The sequence below is a fragment of the Nematostella vectensis genome, chromosome 3 (genome assembly GCF_932526225.1).
Source record: "Nematostella vectensis chromosome 3, jaNemVect1.1, whole genome shotgun sequence".
NCBI classification, from domain to species: domain Eukaryota; kingdom Metazoa; phylum Cnidaria; class Anthozoa; order Actiniaria; family Edwardsiidae; genus Nematostella; species Nematostella vectensis.
Window position 1 is genome coordinate 10,995,527 of NC_064036.1, and position 21,485 is coordinate 11,017,011.

General features: G+C 38.2%; 3 protein-coding genes across 3 annotated transcripts; 1 reads left to right on the forward strand and 2 right to left on the reverse strand.

Annotated features, from left to right (window-relative positions):
- Positions 1 to 616: 616 nt before the first annotated feature.
- LOC5519959 (sphingosine-1-phosphate lyase 1) lies at positions 617 to 12,475 on the reverse strand. The gene is made up of 23 exons (XM_001639852.3): positions 12,315 to 12,475; positions 12,136 to 12,210; positions 9,254 to 9,347; positions 8,823 to 8,890; positions 8,372 to 8,455; positions 8,264 to 8,287; positions 7,140 to 7,182; positions 6,717 to 6,796; positions 6,183 to 6,237; positions 6,006 to 6,079; positions 5,595 to 5,683; positions 5,470 to 5,506; positions 5,018 to 5,086; positions 4,856 to 4,891; positions 4,410 to 4,472; positions 4,262 to 4,341; positions 4,084 to 4,150; positions 3,704 to 3,769; positions 3,471 to 3,588; positions 3,030 to 3,084; positions 2,283 to 2,429; positions 1,815 to 1,935; positions 617 to 1,438 (listed from the first exon to the last, which is right to left on the reverse strand). The coding sequence occupies exons 1-23, from the start codon at positions 12,396 to 12,398 to the stop codon at positions 1,313 to 1,315; spliced, it is 1,755 nt and encodes a 584-aa protein (XP_001639902.2). The 5' UTR covers positions 12,399 to 12,475; the 3' UTR covers positions 617 to 1,312.
- A 191-nt stretch (positions 12,476 to 12,666) lies between these two features.
- On the forward strand, positions 12,667 to 15,471 carry LOC5519969 (D-arabinitol dehydrogenase 1). Its single transcript, XM_001639778.3, has 2 exons — positions 12,667 to 13,178; positions 14,431 to 15,471. The coding sequence occupies exons 1-2, from the start codon at positions 12,940 to 12,942 to the stop codon at positions 15,233 to 15,235; spliced, it is 1,044 nt and encodes a 347-aa protein (XP_001639828.2). The 5' UTR covers positions 12,667 to 12,939; the 3' UTR covers positions 15,236 to 15,471.
- Positions 15,051 to 21,430, reverse strand: LOC5519970 (putative GTP-binding protein 6). Its single transcript, XM_001639853.3, has 7 exons — positions 21,047 to 21,430; positions 19,949 to 20,320; positions 18,909 to 19,141; positions 18,357 to 18,565; positions 16,313 to 16,455; positions 15,960 to 16,136; positions 15,051 to 15,508 (listed from the first exon to the last, which is right to left on the reverse strand). Exons 1-7 carry the CDS (start codon positions 21,334 to 21,336, stop codon positions 15,379 to 15,381), a joined length of 1,554 nt encoding a protein of 517 aa, XP_001639903.2. The 5' UTR covers positions 21,337 to 21,430; the 3' UTR covers positions 15,051 to 15,378.
- Positions 21,431 to 21,485: the final 55 nt, after the last annotated feature.

Sequence of the window (21,485 nt, forward strand, 5' to 3'; positions counted from 1 at the left end):
TATTCAGCACTTTTCCCAGGAGGCTGTTTCCTTCTTTACTCGAGACCAGATCCCCCGTGCAGCGAATTCCACTATTGAATAAACAAAGTTGTTTGAATAACGCTCTATAGAGCAAAATGTTACATAAGGCTGCTAACATGATAACCGTTTTCACAGTTTTCAATCAAGTATAATCTTATTCAAATGCCTTCCTGCTTTAACATTAAATTATTATTATTATTATTACCATTATTATTAGTTATCCATGAGTAAGATAAAAATTATCGTCTACTGCATGCACCTGTGGCAACTGCATCCCCTGTGATCTCATGGGATGGGATCCCTGTGTATGATTATACAAATAAAAGATCCCGGATGTTCTTCGCGGTTCGGGGAGCTAACCAAGATGGCGTGTCTTTGTGTGTCTTTGTGTAATCCACGATAGTTTTCCTCCATCATGAGCGCTGCAACTAATCCAACACCCTGTACGCGTTTTACTAGCGGCCACCTTTCATTAGTGCAAGCAACGAACAAATCTAGTATGTCGTAATAAAACTGTTTTGATAAAAAAGTCCTATGTAGGATAATAGCAAAAACATCATAAATGTAAGAAAAAACAACCACCGTCAAACCCCAATTGTTTGAGCTTATTTTTTTAAGTTATTTTCCAGTCATTTTTACTAGGATAACTCGAAATCCCGGCTAACTTCAACTTTTTTTTGTTCATTTATTAGTTATCGGGCTCACTCTACTTATTCCCAGTCACAAAGTATACTATGTATATACTATGTATATTATCAGTATTTTAAGTATATTATCAATGATGAACTACATCATTAAACTACGTCATTCACGCTCGAAACTTGCATAACAAACAACAAGATAGATTGAAAGATACGCTATAAACCTGTCACCGCATGGACACTGTACGACATTGTAGCAATAGATTCACGCTAAGACACTGTCCTGTCACGGTTACGATGCAGAATGTTCACGGTATCGTTACATAAAGTCATGCTGCTGCCATAAATTGAGATGCGCCCGCACATCATCCATATTATGTCAGTGGTTAAACCGACTTTAGCTAACACGAATACTGTATGTGAAGATTTAGGAAGTGCGTATAGAACTCTATACATTTGTGAGCATACATGGAATAAAAAATCTATATAAAACGTCTACACTGGCTAATATTTCTCATGATCGAAGTTGATTAGCAATTAGAAATTCATATCTATCAAGACAATCTATCAAAGTCAGGTGATATTTGAAATACTCCTTGTTGAGTGATGTCATGGCCCAACAAGTGGTAGTCCAGGTAGTCAAGACTGTTCTACTCTCTACCATTCTCTTGAGGCTTGTTACTACCAGTATTATACATGCAGTCCAGGAAACCGCAGGCCAGCTCATTGACTATTGAGCGGTCTGGTATATTTGCAGCCATACCGTAAATAGCACCCTAGAAAGAGAGAAAAAAACAGTAAATTCTAGTGCACACAAGCGAAACGCGGAGACAGTTTCTATAAAGTTTCTACGAAAGTGAGAGTTTCTATGAAGTTTCTACAAAGGTGAAAGCTCTATATAATGTCTAAAAAGGGAAGAGTTTCTATGAAGCGCATTCAAAGGTGAGAGTTTCTATGAAGTGGCTTCAAAGGTGAGAGTTTCTATGAAGTGGCTTTAAAGGGGAGAGTTTCTATGAAGTGCCTTCAAAGGGGAGAGTTTCTATGAAGTTTCTACAAAGCTGAGAGTTTCTATAAAGTGGCTACAAAGGAAAGAGTTTCTATGCGATGAACATTTGAAGTGCGCACAATGTATTGAAAGTTACTACGTCTCACCAGGCCGGCTGTTTTGGCGTTAGGGTCAGCCAACAGCTTGGCAGCACACTCGCGCACGTCTTTCAAAAAGCGATCAGCCACACCAGGTTGGGTATTAAGGAGAGTCACACACAAGTGGATCCTGTCCAAAGTTGTACACATCTTTAGGTATTTAGTCTAACATATAACAGTTGTCCAGCACAAAATGATATGTTAATCATACATGTACTACTCGAGACCTTTATTGTAACTGAAACTAAAAGCTGCAGACATCTGAGAATAAATCGCAGCTGTATGAAAGGGCAAAACAAAAATTTTGTGTAAAAAAACCTTTAGCATGGGTTATTTTCCCCAATATTTTACAGAGTAGAAGTCTTGTCATTTCAAATGCTAACGTTGTCAAAAAGCAAGTACCAACAGCAGCCTAGGATGGGATATTGCATTATTCGTCTAAACAAACATCTATTCAGACATGGTTACTGCACTTACGCTGGGGGGTACTGTAGGGAGTTGAGGCACCATCCGCGGCCTGTCAAGGCAGTTCCCAGTGCATAGATGTCAAACTTATCAGAACCAAATGCAACAACACTAACTATGGGTTCTCCGAAGACGTACAGTCCAGGAACGTCACGCAAACTGGGAAAACAATATACATAAGAGAATAAGAAAAGATAGGACGGAAAGTGCAAGTGCATTATGTCTTTCATAGCGTTCACCAAAAACTGGTAGTCTATTTCAGTTGGTTGTGAACCATATTTATACTCTGGTTAACAAACACGACTATTTGGGTATTTTGTTGATATGCTTTTTATAGGTGTGTAGCTCTGCCAATCCTCTTGTATGTGGATGGACAGCCCTAGTTATGGATAGCTTTTGAATTACCTCTTTTGCCATGCAGTCAAACACTTAATTATACAACTATGGTTTATCCTGTCTCATTGGAGGATTAGTAGGCCATTATATCGCTGTACGGCCATCTTAGAAACATCGCTTTGTGTTGGAAAGTTTACTCAAAACACTTTATAATAAAAATCTAATAATGCTTAGCTGCTTTTGGCTATGAATTTAGTTTCATATTTTTTTTAGATTTCCGATACCCAATAGCAGTTAAAATTAAACTATCTATAACTGCTCCTTGAGTGGAGCATCAACCCCATTTTTTTGTGAACAGGTCGACACCTCTGTCCACTTCAAAGAATTTGCTCTACAATATTGCATTTGTACAAATAATCTCACCCCTTTTCAATGCGCTCCCTTGTTTGGAGAACCTTCTTAGTGCACTCCACATAACCTGCCAATTGTAAATCAAACACATCTTACAACAAGGACAACAAGGAATAACCAACCACATCCGATCAACTCATGTTTAAACATACATATACAATGTATATCTTGGTTTGTAGGAAAAAACACGCGAACTACCGTTTCATCTCTACAAGTCTGTTTCGTGGTTGCCCACTCATCAGGAGACAAATCTTCTGATGAGTGGGCAACCACGAAACAGGCTTGTAGAGATGAAACCGTAGTTCACGTGTTTTTTTCCTACAAACCAAGATATATCCCGCTCTACACCTATGTATTGAGCACTGTTATATGAACGCCTGCACTCACGCATTTACATATACAATGTATATATACAGATACCTAACATAACATGTATTTACAAATCACACCCACCTGACTCTCCAAAGTGCATCATGGCAGCCCAGGTGGAAGCAATTATCCCTCCAGACCTGGAACCAGGGATAGTAGGGCATGCATAGATACCGCCAGGCCAGTCAGGGGCAACAAAGAACTAGAAATAAAAACAGCTGATAAAAGATCGAGTTTTATAAAACTAGGATCCTTTACCTGTGACACTGTGGTGCAAAGCAGTAATGACTAGTTTCAGGCATCGAATATGAGCTAACCTGGTGGTGACGTAGGTCCTTGTTGCGATACATAACGACAGATGACCCCTTAGGAGAATAACCATACTGAAAGAAAAATACATCAATCTAAACAACTGTATATTCTTACTAATACGTATGTACATGGTATGCAAATAACGATCAACAATCACAAATTGTGTAACCAATGTACTTATTGGAGATATGTAACAAATAATGTACATATTAAAAAATAACAGTCCTACAGTCTTACTATACTTACTATACTATATTTTTATAATCTAGTATAGTATTGTTTAGGAGGGCCATGGGTTAGGAAACTGTCAAAAGTTATCATGTTACCCTAGTTAAATAAAGTTTATTGTTTTGTATTTTATTGTATACTACTTTTAAAACTGCACCTTGTGAGTATCTGCTGATATACTTGTCACACCCTCAACACGGAAGTCAAACAGAGGGACGTCGTATCTGTGAGAGAAAAACAAAAATATAAACAAGACTTTTATTAGCACAAAGGTCTCACTGACATAAACTGAAGCATATCGCTCTGGGTGTGTATCCTCTTTTTCTTTCTCTTACCCAGCTTTTTCCATGAATGGGACAAGAAATCCTCCAAGACATGCATCCACATGGAGTCCTAGCTTGTATTTCTTGGCGAGCTAGGACAATATGTGTTAAAAAATTAACTCATATAAATTCAGATTATTATAATCAAATGAGAGCCTACCTTCCCCATTTCCTCAATTGGGTCTATCATTCCATGGGGAAACTGAGGCGATGATCCCACAAGCTACAACAGCAAACAAGTAGTGAGTATTAACAGTGAGAACACAGAAAGCGGGCCATGCTGAACAACTTTGACCAATCAGATTCGACTTGAACACCATAAACATTTTGAAAAAAAAGTTCAGCCAACGTGAAATGCCGGACATTGTTTATTTGATCTTGTACATGTAGTTGACCGTTGGAAAGCAGCTTGATCACTCATAAAAATACGAGTGATACACAACGTCTGGCATTTCTCATTGGCTGAATTTTTTTTCAAAATGTTTACAATGTTCCAGCCAAGTCTGATTGGTCAAAGTAGTTCAGCATGGCCCGATTTCTGTGTCCTCACTGGTAAAGTAGTGACCTCCACACCTCCTTGTGTATACTAAATATTTCAACACTTACAGCAATTGTGTTCTTGGAAATTGCTCGCTTCATTGCCTGCAACAAGAAGGGATTTTCTCAGTTTTGTATATATAATAAAGGTTATACTGTGACTTTTGTTGCTTAACAAGGATAGGGCTGTGTGGGTGTCAACACACAAATACATAAAAAGGTGCAACAAACCTTCATGTCGCACTTCCAGTCCTTGCCCACAGGGACATGGACCAACTTGAAACCAAAGTAGTTTGCTGCCTAAACCACAAAACCAAAGGAAGACAAAAAAGATGAAGATATCACTTAGTTGACAAGGCTGAGGACAAGGCCTATGAGACACAGAAGGAGATAAATCTTTAGCTGCAGCTAAAGACAAGATGATAAGTTGCTTTAGCATTTGCGTAGTCTGTAACATATTACCAAATACCCGGGGAAGAGAAGATGCAGACAGACAGAAAAATGGAGCATAGCTCCTTGAACAATACACCACTTTGTCTTTACAATCGCACCTATTTACTAGTACAGATTGTAACTGTTGAAATCTGTTAGACTAGTTGGAAATGTTAGATTACGGATCATTTGTGGTTGAAACACAATCTGCACCATATGGTACTTTGCAGTATTATACGAAGAGCATTTACCTTATCAAATGCTGCATGGGCAGTTACTGGGGCAATACTAGAGAGAAAGAAACATGCTGTGTTACTACAAGAAATAAAACATGGTATTCTTCTATGAGGGAATGACTGAGGGAATGCTGACTTACATTTCTGGTTTGGATATTCCTCTTTCGCGTGCCCAGTCACGGTATGCCTTACAAGCCAGCAAAATACTTTCTGTTCCACCTCCAGTCATCTGAAACCACAAAGCATTAATTTTTAATGGCAAATTGAAGTAAGTAACAGTGATATAGCTATTATTACAAAAATAATATTACGGATTATAGAAACATTGAAGTTTTCTTGCATAAGAAAATTTTCATGTCATAAGAAATATTGAGGTCAGTGTCCATATGTACGACTCTATTAGGTCAATCGATCTAAGATTTAATGTGTGTAAACAGTCACAAATGACATGCTTATTCATTCTTTGAGGGTGGACTAATAAGGAGGAAAGAGTTTTCGTTTGAGTTACTGACAGAGCAAGAGCCAATATGTTTTCTCTACAAAAAGCTTACCGTTCCACAACAGTCTTTATCCCCATTGAACATTGAGAGCACCATTCGCACAACTTCTGCTTCCATTTTCCTCACTGAAACAAAGTTTAACACAACGCTTAAATTATATACATTAATATAGCCATCTATGAATTAACAGTTATAAGAATAATATTTCAAGCACAGCAAGTTGCAAACCTTCTGGGAAGACATCAGGATGGAGTGGATTGGACCATGCAAACTTTGCATATACCTGAAATTTTTTTTTTTTAATGTTACTGTTTTTAATTTTACTGTTTTTCATCCAGTTATTATACATTTATATTCAACTAAGATAAAAAATAAAAATAAAATAAAAAATATATATAATAAAAATTAATATAATAAAATAAAATATCAATCACAATTAACCAGACTACTTTTTTTAAATGTGTGTTAAGCGGGAGATTCAAATGAGACACTTCAAAAATCTGGGACTGAACTGTTGACATCCAGCGTTTCGACCTCACAGATAGGATTACCACATTAAGCCACCAGGGCCATATGGACAAAAGGCTTTCACGGTTGAGCAAAGCTGCCTACCTATAAATACCTATATATATAAATCAGAACAGTGTTTTTGTAAAGTCAATTTACCTTGATAAGAATATCTGTAAGTTCCTATTACACTTGGCTATTACATAATTGAATAATCTAAATTCTTAAGAGATTTTAATATGCAGTTCAATTTACCTTGATAAGAATATCTGTAAGTTCCTGAGTGCCACAGTAAACTGTTCCTGACACCTTTCCGTCTTTCCAGCTAAGATCACCTGATGACAATGAAAGGCATTAGGTATAGGACCCATCATGCACAACTAGATGATCGGCAATGTAATAGAAATGCAGCTTTTTTTAATGATGTGTCAGGGAAGAGCTCTTTATTCTCTATATTTTTAAGGTTATTTTGTCTATTCCTCTGAACTGCATTGCACACCAAGTTCAGCCCACAAGCATGCAATATTTTTGTTAGAAAATTGTTTTATTAAGCAGTTGCATGGAGACGAAATTACAAAGCAAATTTCTCAGTATTTTTTCATATAAATACTTTGAGTATTTAGTGTTATTTTTAGTGTTACAGACACTAAAAATAACAAAACTATCACAAATACTCACTAGGTTTAATGTAATTGTCATCTAGTGTCTTCATCAGTTCATTCTACAAAAGAAATAATGTGGATTTATCACTCCTATAGTATCAAGCAAACCCATATTTAAACTTATCAAGAGAGCATAAGATAAGAGAGGGACACTTTGGTATTACCCGCGCGCCATGTCGAATTCGAATCTGGCTATTCTCAGTAACCACCACCCCACCACTGCGCGTGAGCATTTTTACTCACCCTACCCCCGCGCTGTGGCATTTACATCTTGTTGTTTGCAGCTATTTTGTGGCATGAAACCGAAAAAAAAAAACCACCCTATTTGCACAAATACCATTGAAAATGTCATTATAACATCAAGGATACGGGCAGTTGCAGTTTATTAAGGGGATGTAGTACTTCAAGGATTGCAAGATTTCCAAAACGAGAGTTCATTCAAAATCAAGAGCGGAAAACCTTGTGCTTCCAACACCATTTTCGCTCTAACTTGCTGCTTCTCCGTGGTTTCTCAACATTCATTATCTTCTTAATGGTCAAACGAAATCTGTAAGTTAGAGATTAGATATAATATTGATTTTTGTGAATATTCCGGTGAATTGAGAAGGAATCCAAGAAAAATACATTTCATAAAACTATCCTTGTAGCGAGGGAATGCATTTTTGTGATGATCAAAGCCAGCAAGCTGAAGTATCTGAGCTTCTGTAAAAGTAAGAAAATAAAGAGAGAGATATTACTGTACTTCTTTGATGTTGTTATTTTTATATGTTTTATTATTATGTTGTTATTATACAAGCTGGAGTGCTGGAGTCGGGATTTGAATCAAACTCAGTATCACAGCCATTTTATCGCTCGTCGTTTTTTTCTTTCTCACTTTACTTCGCCGCTCAGACAAACAAAAAAATCAAACTATTCAAGGATTTAGCTTTCTGTGAGTATATTTGCCAATCTTGGTAACTTAAGATAGACTTGTTTTCTTCTTCCGAGTTATTTTACATGATATCTTTTCATGGTGGGGTGGTGGTTACTAAAAATAGCCGTATTCGGAATCAACATGGTGCGCGGGCAATACCAAAGTGTCTCTCTCTTATCTTATGCTATCTTGAACTTATCTAATAATCCTAATCAAGATAAATTTACCTCCTTAAGTCCTTTACTTGGTAGCTAAAGAAACAAACAAAAGGTGAGAAAATATCAAGGAGGAAATTAAAAAATCTATGTGCAATTTTATAGAAAAGTATTGTTTACCCTTTGAATGAATGTTACATGCTTATTCTCTGGAAAAGCCAGCTTCTCCATGTCATCTAAAGACTTCTGCATTTCAGCATTTATCTGCGGTTATGGACATTGTGTCAGTTCCATGCACTAAGATTACTAAGCATTGTTCAATTACCGTAAAATTCTGATAATAATAAGCCCCCCCCCCCGAATATAAGCTCCCCCACCTCGAATATAAGCCCCCCCCCCCCCCCCCCCCCCAAAGGCCCTTTGAAAAGTATAAGCCCCGGGGCTTTTTATTGGAATTTTACGGTATATTAGAAAAAAAACTTATACTTGATAGATGTTGCTGACTTGGGTCCTTAACATAACCTTTAGACATCTTTAGACTCCAAGTGACAAACAGATGCACAACTAATGATACAGACACTTTTACAATCCAGATACAGACCCTTTTACAAGTGGCTAAATATTCTCTCACCTTGTCTTTTATGATGGGTAGCCTGCGTAAAGTTTTGAAAAAAGTCTTCTTTGTTCTTGTGAAGAAACCTGAAAAATCAAAAACATTTTTATTGATTTTTTTATCGTTTAGGGGTATTGAAGAGATATTCTCAGATATTCTCAATTTCCTTATAACATCAAGTAAACAGAATCTTAATAATCCCATAATTTATTCAAGTAATGAAATTCCCCCCCAAAAAAAACTAGAGCAAGATAAAATCCATAAAAAAATATAAGATCAGGCAAACTTGGCTAAAAGCTACAGCAAAATTCCAGAAAAAAATGAGTAACACATTTTGCCTAAAATGTTTAAGCTGGAAAAAATATGTTACCATGTTAAAGCTGGAAAAAATATGTTACCTCCCTGTCAGATACCAAATGGTAAATCCCTCAGTTAGAGATGAGCCTTACCCTCATCTTGCATAAAGATCCACCTAAACAAGAATCTTAAAACCTCAGTAGCCAGCCACACAGCAAAGCAAATGCTCACTGTCCAAACAACAATCTGGAATATAAATTAAATTAAGATGACATTACTAAGTTGCTATTTGTTGAAGACTGTTGATACTGACTCAAAATCTTTGCTTATCAATTTTATCAAATGTTTGTCAATAAGGTTTTTACTGGCTGTTAATAATACATAATTGGTTGCTCATATTTTTGTAATTGGTTAACAATTACCAATACCACTTTATAATCAACTCATAATTTGCTATTGATTGAAAACAATTGACACCAATATACACCAATATAATTTCTGTCGATTAAACAATAACGATGTTTGATAGGATAATCACACATACGAGCTGTAAGCCTGTGCGACGTGCACATTTTACATATCCTATCTGTTCTGTTTTCTTCATCATGGGACTTAAAGATAAACGACTTGTCCGCGAAAAAAAATATTGTCGCGCTGCAATTTCCACTACATGTACAATCTATATATCAAATAAAAGATAAAAGACTGAATTAATAATAATAATAATAATAATAATAATAATAATTAGTTTATTTTTCACTTTCGCAGTCCATGGACTGAATTACAGTGACGGTCAATTACGCATACATATAAATATATAATTACCATCTAATTTACACATGATATATTGATAATTCACTCCAAGCCTGAGGTTGCAAACTTTACGCTAACAAAATTTCCGAACCTGTCGGTTTTGGTTGCTAGAGTGACATGGTCTTTAGGTCTTAAGTTGTAGTGCGAGGACTGGTTAATTATGCGTTTGTGTATTAGGAGATGGAGTGGATTGTCAGGAGTGACCTTACGGATAAACTTACTGCATGCTATTTTCCTGCGCTCCTCAAGGGTGGGAATACCAGCCTTGGCCAGCGCGTCCGCATAGGGGATAAATGGGAATATGATAGCCAAAGCGCGCCTCTGGATCCGCTCCAGATCTTGCGATAAATATTTTGGAAGGTTGGCAAAGACTACGCATGCGTACTCCAGGATAGAGCGCACGAGACAGCAGTAAATGCTAACAAGGTCCCCTTGTGGGACACGACTCTTCTTGAGTTGCCTTATTGCGTAAAGGCGCCTGTTAGTTTTCTTCACTACGTACTCGCAGTGAGCAGCCCATGTCAGATCGTTGGAAATGTACACGCCGAGTAGCTTAAATGATGTCACTTCCTCAATATAGGTGCCACCGGTGGCAATGGGTTGGAGCTCGCAGCTATTGTAGTGAAGAAAGCTTACACGCATCTCCTTGCATTTCGTTGGATTAAGTTGCATGTTGTTATTACTGGCAAATTCTTGAATATCCGACACAATATACCTCATTATTGATGGTGAATTCCTGGGAATAACTTCCATTACTGTAAGGTCGTCGACAAACTTTGCCCTCAAGCTCCATTTGTCGACAAGCTCGTTCACCATTACAGCAAATAATATAGGCGCTAATTTTGTGCCTTGTGGGATGCCCCCATTAAGCTTTCTAGGTTGAGATTTAAACGTGCCTATTTGGACAGACTGCGACCTTTCTAATAGGAAAGCAGCAACCCACCTTACTAAGCTAGAGTGCATGTCAGAACAGGATAACTTAGATAGTAATATCTTATGATCGATTAAGTCGAAGCCCTTTCTGAAGTCGGCGAAAAAGAAACGAATGGAACAATTACCTCTGTCTAACACTTCGAGGAATTATCTCCTACAAGTTTTATTTTTGCAATAGCCTCAAACTCAAAAGTACCGAGTTTACTCTAAAGAGAGTAATGCACCTTCGCGTTATTGTGCATGTACTTGCACGTAATTGCATCTCAATGACAGATAGATGATCTACCAAAGAGTGTGAGGACTTTTTGTTATTTGACACTGTCAACAAAATATCACAAATCAAAGTTGGAACTCTCATTTCTGGCGAAATTTGGACACGAAAAGTGCTATAAAAGCGATCTTTAGTCGAAAATCGAAAATTCCTCACACACTTTATGACATGGCATAATTATCTATCAGATCCCGAAAATTTGAATGTGATATCTTAAAACCCGTCGCGAGGTTACGCCCGACAAGCTTGCGTTCTTGCCTCAAAATAATATGCTAAAAAAGTAAAAGATTTGGCATGAATTCACGGTCAACAGGTCACGGGAAACAGCAAAGGCCCATTTTAGCTGTCTTAGAATGCGATTTATGGAAAAAAATTTTTTGCAAAAATAAATTTTAAGAACTATTGATACAGGTTTTGCAAAAACCACAAAAACAAACAGTTGTGTCAAATTTACCTTTACCAAGACCTTAAGTATCGTTTTTATTCTTTTTATTCATATAGTGCCACTCTGACTATTAAAAAGCACCCCCCCCCCCCCACATTCTTGCACACCTCCCTCCCTAAAAATGACTAAAAAATAAAAATCTAATGATAATTTCTACTGTAATACATTAGTTAATAGTAAGCATTGCTAGGAATATTTCCTTTTCATAATCCATCCTTTTCCCATAAGTGACGTAACAACAGAATTGCATAACCATTTGTTGACTATGGAACCAATATTGTTGTTTATGGAACTAGACTTATGCCCTTGTAGATTGTTAAGATTAACAAGCAAGTTCTATGATCTCATGTAATGATCTTCTTAATAAAAGAAGACAAACCTTTTTCAAAAGAAACTATACTGATAGGTACAAAATTTGAGTTAATAGGTTATGTCTAGCTAATGTCATGCTATTTTGTGACGGGTTCAAATTCCACTGCGTCATGACATGCCCCGAGAAAATGTCGAAACTGTAACCAAACTCGATCGAACATGATCTTACATGATTAACACAATATTGCACAAGTTCTTACCTCCCATGCTTCCATACCACGGGTCCATCGATGAATATGACGGCGTCCTTCAGCCAAATAAACAACGAATGTCCACTGAAACAAACAACCCATGTTGGACCGGCTTGTTGGCCGAAACTCACAAGAAAACTTTATCTACGATAACGCCACTTTTAAAAGCATAACAAATATTTACTTACACAGATCTCATTCCAATGTAAGTACTCTGGGAGATGGGGCTCAACAGTTTCCAGGAAACTCTCCCATAAACTTTTCTCGAGCATTTTGGCGAGAATGGAAGAGAAGAAGCGCGCAATCAAGCGAAAGAACCAAAGTGGAGTGCGGACGAGGCTCTCACGTGACCATCATGATGTCACATGTGTGACGGGACGGGAGGGTTAGGGACAGATAGATTGTTATGTAACCATTATAGGATTTCAACTAAAAAAATTTTGGAAGACGAGACTTGGTTATATGTCATCATTGGTCAACCATGAATTAACCGACAAAAAAAAAATCCGATTCGAAAGCTATAGGAGGTCATTGTAGTAAGTATGACCATGCACCCTTTCATGAGCGAATTCAAATTTGAGATTAAGTGACCTTTTTTCTGTAACAATCGAGCTATTCTACTCTTTTTGGAAATATAGACAATGTGACGGAAAAGGGAAAAGGGGAATTCAACTAACTCGCACCAGTTTCCCTCGTCCCATAGCTGTCAACACTTCCATTGAAACCGAAGAGAGATTTGCGTGTTTCCGTGAGGTCTTTCATCGGAATTTCTTCCGTTCTCACTCCCTGTTATTCCCATCTCATCACGAGAACATGAACAACTCAGTACAGCTTTGGGACGGTCAGCTATCTGTGATCACACGGCCAGTGCCGCATGTTTCCAACCCGAGCGAAGTGATCGTGAAGGTCGCATACTCGGGCATCTGCGATCGAGACCTCCAGATCTTAGAGGGAGAATTACCAGCTGCGAAGTGTGTCGTTCTCGGTCATGAGTTTTCTGGTGTCGTGAGTGACGTTGGAAGCGACGTGAAGAATGTGTCCATAGGTGATCGGTGGGTATCAATGTTACGCTTCGGTGGATAGATTTACACTTTCCGAGAGGGGTTGAAAGATCATCTCTTGAAATGCGCGTGATCGGCGCACGGAGGCGTCGTATTTGAGTCCTACGTTTTAAAACAAAATATGACATAATCTGCGATGGCTGCGCATTTCAGGCAATTAATCCCGTGCACGATTTAAATGGGTGGATGAAGGCACAGTGGGCCGAAATGAATAAAAATATATTCATGATCGACGCCAATTCTGCATGTTTATTATTGAAATACCGAAGGTTTTGTTTTTCAGATTGTTTGCTTCCATTTCACGTTTATTAACTTGATCATAAATATGAAGTTTCCTGTTTCCACAGATTTTCCTAAACACTTATTTCTAGAAAATGGAGAAATTGTAGAGGTTATCTTTTGGGAAAGGAATTTAAATATTATTTTAAGACCAGCTGTAACCAATAAAGGATTGCTCATTAGATATTCAAACTTCCACCCATTTCCTTTTGCTTCCCTAAAAACGTCATTTGCGTATCTACAATGATAATCATTTTATCAACGCCGATTAAACTACGATTCTAAGGTCCTATCTTTGATATATTATTCTACATTTCCCCCATTTTCTAACACGCTCCGCGACTCATACATTCTTCATAATCTGTTAATAAAAAGGTAAACAATCCGAGAGAGGTTCAATAGAAATTCTCGTTACCGGAAGAAAGAAAACATTGTCTATAAACTTGGTGACAAAGGAGGTATATACCCATTCATTCCACCAGACATTTTAAAAGAGATTTACATTTCGACTACTTTCGTACGTTTTCCCCCCTTAGAGCAAAGAATGGCATATTACCTAAACCGTTCAGTTTTTCAGTCAAATTGGCGTGATAAAAAAAAATGAAATTTTAGCTGGGCGGACTGAACTGACTTTATTGGTACAATATTTCGCGAAAATAAAGAGGCGAGTCACCTTTGCAGCCGCTCGTGTCGTTCTTTCGTGTTCTCGTTTGTTTGTATCGCAGGGGAAACAATAAATTTCTCCTGCGGCCACAAAAAAACGAGAACGCGAAAGAACAGAGACGTGACACGGACTAAAAGAAACAACGGCCCAGCCTCAACTGAAAATTAGACGTTTTTATAAAAAAATTATATTAGTACTTTACTTTAAAAAAAAGGTTGTATTTTAGTTAAGTACACTCCTTTAAAACCTTTAAATTAAGTCTTTAATATGTATTATTAAATCCGATGCATTTGTCCACAGTGTTGTTGTTAACCCTAATAGCAGCTGTAACACATGTAAGGCTTGTCGAAGAGGGCAGCCCCACTTCTGCGAAAAAGGAGGTACCGGCTCTGCAATAGGAGTCTGGAAAAATGGTGGATGGACACAGTACGCTCGTGTACATGCACCAAATATACACATCGTCCCTCCACAAGTGAGCCTCAAACAAGCAGCACTTTGTGAGCCAATATCCTGTGTACTGCATGGGCTCGACAAGTTACACCCGGCTGCCAGGGATTCCAAGATACTTGTTTCAGGAACAGGAGTGACAGGCTTACTCTGGATGTGCATCTTACACTTTCATGGATACAGAAGGGTGACAGTTATTGAGTTCTCAGAGCAGTGGAGAATGTTAGCGATGGGGCTTAATTTAGGCTTCAAAATCTTGCACCCAGACACTGTGCACACGGATTTAGTAGAAGCAACACAATCCCAAAATAATACCTGGGGATTTGACGTCATTATCGAGTGTACTGGCTTGTCAGTGTTGGTGCAAAGTGCCATAAAGTGGTTGGGGTATGGCGGCAAACTCCTTATATTCGGGAGTAGTGCAAAAGACTCTGAGGTAAAAATAAGCCCATACGAGATCCACCACAAGGAAATCCAGATTTTGGGGTCTTCTATGAATCCATTTTCTTTTTTACATTCGGTTGAGTTAGTGAGAGACATGTCAGAGTATTTGGATTATGAAAAACTTGGGATATCTGTTTTTAAGCTAACTGACTACCAAGCTGCCTTGACAAAGCTGAAACAAGGTTCTGTTCTAAAAGCAGTTTTTGCTACCTAGTAATTAGTCTTATTTTAAGTTGTATAAAATATTTTTCAGCATTAGCAAGTGAAGCTTTGTTTATGTACATCAGGGTTGCCTAATCACAGATTAGATTATCATATTACTTTTATAAATACCTAATTCCTTTATAACTTCACATATTAATGGAGTAATTTTCCAAACTTCTTTTCAAATTTATTGTTTGTAGCCTCATCGATGATCACTGTTGCAGTAATAAAACCATCTTCATCAGCTACCGTTTCGTGCACTGTTGCCTCATGGTACAGCCAACTGAAAAAAAGGATATTTTTTTTGTAGAAAATTGCTTCATAGATTTTGGCGATCTGTGGTGTAGGAACAAAACAAGGGTCTATATAGGAAGGGAGGTGAGGTCATATTCTTTTCTGTGTCTATTTTTCACAGTGACCCCCCCCCCCCCCCTAATGTTCCAATCTCGAATCTTGTTTGTAGAAATTTTTTTTACAATATAACACCTTCTGTTGTTCAAAATTTCTGAAGCATTTTCACTGGCCAGCAATGAAATGGTTTCCAATCACATCACCTCTGCAAGGTGTCGACCAATAACATAAACACCAATTGTTATTCCAGTTAGCTGGGATAACAGAGGCCAGAGAGTAGTTTAGCACATTTTACTGGCAAAAGTCCACAGAATATGAAACATTGCAGTAAAACAAATTGCTCAATATATCGGTTGAAATTTGAAAAAAAAGATTATTCCTACCTTAGTTGAGGACCATCTGGGGGTATCACAACCCTCTTGATCATTCTTCCAGTTGACTTCATGATCCCTTCCTCTATGTGTTTACGGAGTAAATCCAGTCCCATTCCATGGAGAGCAGATATCTGGACTTCACATGTGTGCATATGAGACACGGTGTCCTGAAGATGCTCTGCTGAGCTAAACAACACACACAGTAAAATTAGATTTACACATGGCACTTTAATTTGAATTTGGCAAGAATTGGCTAAATTAAGACCCTCTGTCCAATTATCCCCCTTTTTTTAGATAAAAACAGGAGAACAGAAGAGCCAAGGCCCTGGCGGCTTATTAGATCTTTAAAAGTAATCCTTTACCATTTATCAATCTTGTTGTATACATTAATAATGGTTTTCATGAGTGCAGGTCGGAGTTTAAGCTGCTGAAGCACAGAGAGGACATCTTCATTCTGAGCCTCCTGTTCAGGGTGGCACACATCACGGACATGAACCACAAGATCCTGTAAATGAACAAAATTGTGTTTTACCTAATGTTTATATGACTCATTAAATCAATGCGTTATACAGAGTTATTATTATCATGGTATGGGCTGATCGTGGGGCAGGTTGAAAACATAAAAGGATACTCCAGGCTCGATAAGCATTGACTTGATTTTAATTGATTTTTTTAACGGTGGAATGTACTCCTTCACAAATATTCTACAATGCAAGCTTTCAGGTAAGACAAGTACAGGCGTTAGGGCTGGTAGCCAAAGCACTTAAAGATGCTTAAACAAGGATCTGTGGTATAAAGGGTGCATACCTATTCTATGTCTGTCAAGTGCAGAGCTCCACAACAATAACACATTGACCCTTCAACCGGCCTGTACCGGCTTTGGAAAGTACCCACAACCCAAAAAATTCATAAATGCAAACTAAATGGAGGTGACAATGGAGGCTTGTTTGTCTATCAAGCAGAATTTGCTTACACTGTTGTATGCACCTAAGCTTGCAAAAAAGGCATTGTTCTCAGGCAGTGAGGCAAGCATAATTTTTTAGGGTGTGTTGGTAAACACATTGACCCCTCAACCGGCCAGTACCGACTTTGGGAAGTACCCACAACCAAAAAAATTCATAAATGCAAACTAAACACAACAAGATGAAGATACTCAGGCATCAGTCTAAGGTATAAATGGTCTTGAAGATATACATACAACCAAGTTGTGGAAACTACTCTTAAGCCAAATAATAGCACAGGTTCTTTGACAAATTTCAAATTGAACAAGGAAAGAAAAGCAGAATCACCCCTCTCAATAAAAGGCTCAAAATACAACACAAGGGAGAGAGATAAGCAAACACAGCTCAAGACACAAATAGATACCTTTATTCTGATCCTCCAGGTCCATTTCCATGGCCTCAAAACACAATGTCCACTCCTTGAAGGCTTGTAAAACCACGAAGATGCCTTCACGGATCGCAAAGCATTCTGGGAGATCCAGGGAAAAATTCACGAGGGAGCGCCAGTCAACACTCCTCTCCCCAAAGTCAGATGGTTGTTTATCACCCCGAAGCCAAACAAATCAAGTCCAGGTCATACAGACCCAGAATAGCAGTGTAAATTTTGGAATCAATTTGGTTTCAGAAAAGACAGCAATTAGGAGAGCTGTGATGATTCAAGAAAATTATTTTCTCATCCAGGCAAAGCCAAACAAGAAAAAATCATCATGAATCCACCTTTACTTGCAAATATCCATAAGCAAAGCACTCAATTATGCCCCAAAAGACTTCATGATGTCCTGAGACACTCTCCTAATATGCTCATAGCTGTATTTTTGATGAAAAATACAAGGAACCATCAACTTGTGCTGGCTTCAGCACAACGACGAAGGATTAAGAGTGGGGACCGCAAAGCACTGTTGGAAAGCTTGGATACCGCTGACTTGGTGCTCAGAATAGGGGGGAAGGTATCTGTTATCAGTCTGTTTTTTGTAAATTCAGCTCAAAAATAGCCAGGAGTCAATGGGATAAGCAAAAGAAAATATCGAGTTTGAAGCATCAATGGTGCAAAAACAACTAAATTTTCACTCTTCTCTAAGAATTTAATTGACAATAAATAGAGATTAGAAAGATTTCGAAGTAAAAACGTTTTAAGTTTGTGTTATTTTCACAAGCACACTAAAATAGCATCATTCCAAACAAGCACAAAGTGTTTCTGAATTTTTTTTCATATCACATTTGTTGCTGTTGTTATAGAAAACACATTCCACGAAGTTCGCCATCACTGTCTTGTGTATATAATATATTACTCTCAACTTAAAAATGATTGAAGTCAACCGACAGCTCTGCTTTTTCAGTATTCATGGAGGTCTGCACCTGATGAAGTCTTTTATACATGAGGTCCCACAGTATATTCTATACTCACAGAGTCCACCATGTCTTCTAGAGTTGCAGAGAATGATTCTACCAGCTCAGGGGGCAAGTCTGACACGAATCCCACAGTGTCGACAAAGAGTACTTGCATCCCACTAGGAAGCTTGCCGGGGTGGGCTGTCACGTCTAGCGTGGCAAACAACTTGTTGTCAGGCTGCATCTTGTTGTCCCCTGTCAGCGACTTGATAAGGGTGGTCTTGCCTAAAAAGACAGTCAAGGATAAGGAATAGCCCATGAAATAAATATACTGTACAAGGGTGTGGGGGGGGGGGGGGGGGGAGAAGAGGAGAAGAGGGGGGTTAACTTTGACATTTAGTGTACCAAACATCTTATCATCCATCTGCATGTGCTGTTCACTGTATAACATTCTTACCTAAAAGGAAAGGCTTCAGGGTCAGAAATGGACCCTTGGCACAGATCCAACATGATCCAAGTCTCCCTCACAGATCACTCAGTATGCACAGGGTCAGTGCAAGGGGTGATAGGAACTTCATGAAAGTCTAGAGCACCAAACACTACTGATCTCAAGTCAGGTCAAACTTACCAGCGTTGGTGTAGCCAACAACTGACACAACAGGAATGTGTCTCTTTTGCCTCTCGTGTCGTACATGCTCTCTGTGTTTGCGTAATGCTTCCAGCTTCTTTTTGAGCTTCAGCTCTCTTCCAGTCAGGACTCTTCTTTCTCTCTCTAGTTGTGTTTCTCCACTGCCACTTATAAAATGTGTTCCACCCCTCTGCTGATCAAACTCAACAGAATCATCCCCAACAAGGCGGGATCTATAGACAAATGAGAAAGTACATCTTTTATGTTAAAAAAAACTCTGCACTCTTCTCTATACTGCATTTTCTCTTTGTGATAATCTATTCTATATATAATATGCTAAGGAATGGACTGTGCATCACCTTTCAGAAAAAATCTCAAAAAAATTACAAATAGGAGGTGTGCAAAATGTCTTTTATTTCAATATTATACTGGGGAGTGAAATTCTAACTCACGAGTTGAGAGAATCTGCTTACATTGAAGAATTGAAATAAACCTTAAAAAGTTTTGTTCAACAAAGAATTGTTTTCCGTGAATATTTCATGGGCAACCCCTTGTATACATACATGACAATCATGTTGAGATTTTTACTTAAAACTTGGAGATTAGGGCAAGAAATCAGACCCCTGGTTACACTTTGACAGACAACCCAACACCCCAATGAATCTGGAATGTAAGTATAAAAATATGTTGTTCCTCTAGTACTAGTACTGCTAATAGTACAAAAGACAGGGCGGATCTAGGGTGGGCCCCTGCCCCCTATTTTCAGTTATTTGGCAAGAAACATAAAGAAATCCACAGAAGGACATTTCTTGAAAATCTTGCTCTTCCCCCCCCCCCCTCCCCCTTTATTGGACTCCTGGATCTGCCACTGGTAGAACTTTAATATGCAGGACTCTCATATAAGGGCTATAAAAAAGGACAATGCACATATAGGGGGATTCAGGTCTAAACTAAGGCTTATTTAGAAAAACTTATTTTATTCTGAGGTATTTGATGAGACTTCAACCTAACAGTACAGCAGAGTTGATTCCTTTTCCTACCTTATGTACGGTATTTCTGCAAGCTCCACTTGTATCTTTGCTTCAGCTGTTTGAGCCCTCTCCTTGAATATCTGAAGCACAATCCCAAACCTATCAAATACTTTCACATCCCAAAACGCCTCTAGTTCTTTATGCTGACGAGGCGTTAGCTGTCCCACATCCAAATAAACAGCATCTAAAGTATTTTCTTCAATTTGCTTGGCTTGACTTATTCTTTCTTGAAGTTCCTCTATTTTGCCTTTACCGAAAAAACTTTTAGTGTCCACTTTACGGATAGGCTCAATAGCACTAGTGTTCACGGCCCAGTTACTAATCGCTTGCACGAGTCCACATGCTTCCTCCAATCTGTGCTCAGCAGTGGCCTTCTTAAACCTACAATTACAGTTACAGCATAAAATAAGATTATAGATGAGCTCTACTACTAAACTACTAAGGAGGCCAAATAGCATGTTTGATGCTATGGACTACGCTACTTGGTGTCTCTTAATGGGAAAACCAGTATCTTTCTCTATTAAACAACACTTCAATTTCCTAGATTGAGGTACAATGTACATATAATCTTATTTTTTCGGTTTAAGAGAAATCTCCATAGCAATGCAAGAATCCTTTGAAATTGAGAGTTTGGCTGGTGAGTATTTTAACGAATTATAATAATCACACAAAAATATACACCTGTTTTAAATAAGGTTGAACTTGAGAATACATGAGTCTTAAACCTGTGGTGGTTCATGGGTAGTGTATAAACGGCAGAATCCTTGTATCTGAAAGCCGTGTGGATGTTAATAAGAACATAGACAAGAATTGTACAGCTTTTGAAACCTGGGTTTGTAGTTTTATTACGCTTATTTGCTTATTTCATTGTTACCCATGAAGCAGTGTGGTTTACGATACACAGATTCTCCAAGTATAGGTGTATATCTTTCAAGCAAATAAACATTGACAAAGTCGCCAACATATTTGCAGGGAAAGAGAGGAAGACTTTGCAAAAGTCTTTGTATCTCCATATTCACTTATTATCTTTATAACCAAAAACAGCTGAGAATTGTGGGTTTGACAAAACGAACACCACACACTGCACGTAAACATTCCTTCAAATACCTGTGTCTTCCCCACTTGTAATCGGGCTCAATCACCATCACTCCATGTTTCTTAGGGTCATCCACTGCCTTTCCATGGTAATGATGCTTAGCTCGGAGACTTTTGAGGACTTCTAGAGTATCTGGGTGATCATCTTCTTCCAAACCTTCCTGCCATGATGGTGTCTTGTTGTTCGACTTTGACAGATGTCTGTAAGCGGACAAAATTCCAAGTGCTTCCTTGTGACCTTTACATAAGAAACTCCTATGCTTTAACTTACTGGTCAAAAGTCTAGTTAGTGGGGAATGCATTGTTTTCAAATATTTTTTCAGGAAAATGGGAGACACATTTTTACATCAACCGAATGTAAAGGGACTAGCCCTAGTCCTCTGTGCTCTTCTCGTTTAAGAGCCTGCTATAAATCAGCGGATGTGAGCTAGACCCGGTGCGTGGGTGCTGC

Coding starts and splice junctions, on each gene's coding strand:
- LOC5519969 (XM_001639778.3), top strand. CDS start 12,940: ATGAACAACTCAGTACAGCTTTGGGACGGTCAGCTATCTGTGATCACA. Junction 13,179..14,430: donor AATGTGTCCATAGGTGATCG/GTGGGTATCAAT, acceptor ATTTGTCCACAG/TGTTGTTGTTAACCCTAATA.
- LOC5519959 (XM_001639852.3), bottom strand. CDS start 12,398: ATGCTCGAGAAAAGTTTATGGGAGAGTTTCCTGGAAACTGTTGAGCCC. Junction 5,684..6,005: donor ATAAAGACTGTTGTGGAACG/GTAAGCTTTTTG, acceptor TTGTGGTTTCAG/ATGACTGGAGGTGGAACAGA. Junction 1,439..1,814: donor ACGCCAAAACAGCCGGCCTG/GTGAGACGTAGT, acceptor CTCTCTTTCTAG/GGTGCTATTTACGGTATGGC.
- LOC5519970 (XM_001639853.3), bottom strand. CDS start 21,336: ATGCATTCCCCACTAACTAGACTTTTGACCAGTAAGTTAAAGCATAGG. Junction 20,321..21,046: donor TACAAGTGGGGAAGACACAG/GTATTTGAAGGA, acceptor CTGTAATTGTAG/GTTTAAGAAGGCCACTGCTG. Junction 19,142..19,948: donor GCAGAAATACCGTACATAAG/GTAGGAAAAGGA, acceptor ATTTGTCTATAG/ATCCCGCCTTGTTGGGGATG.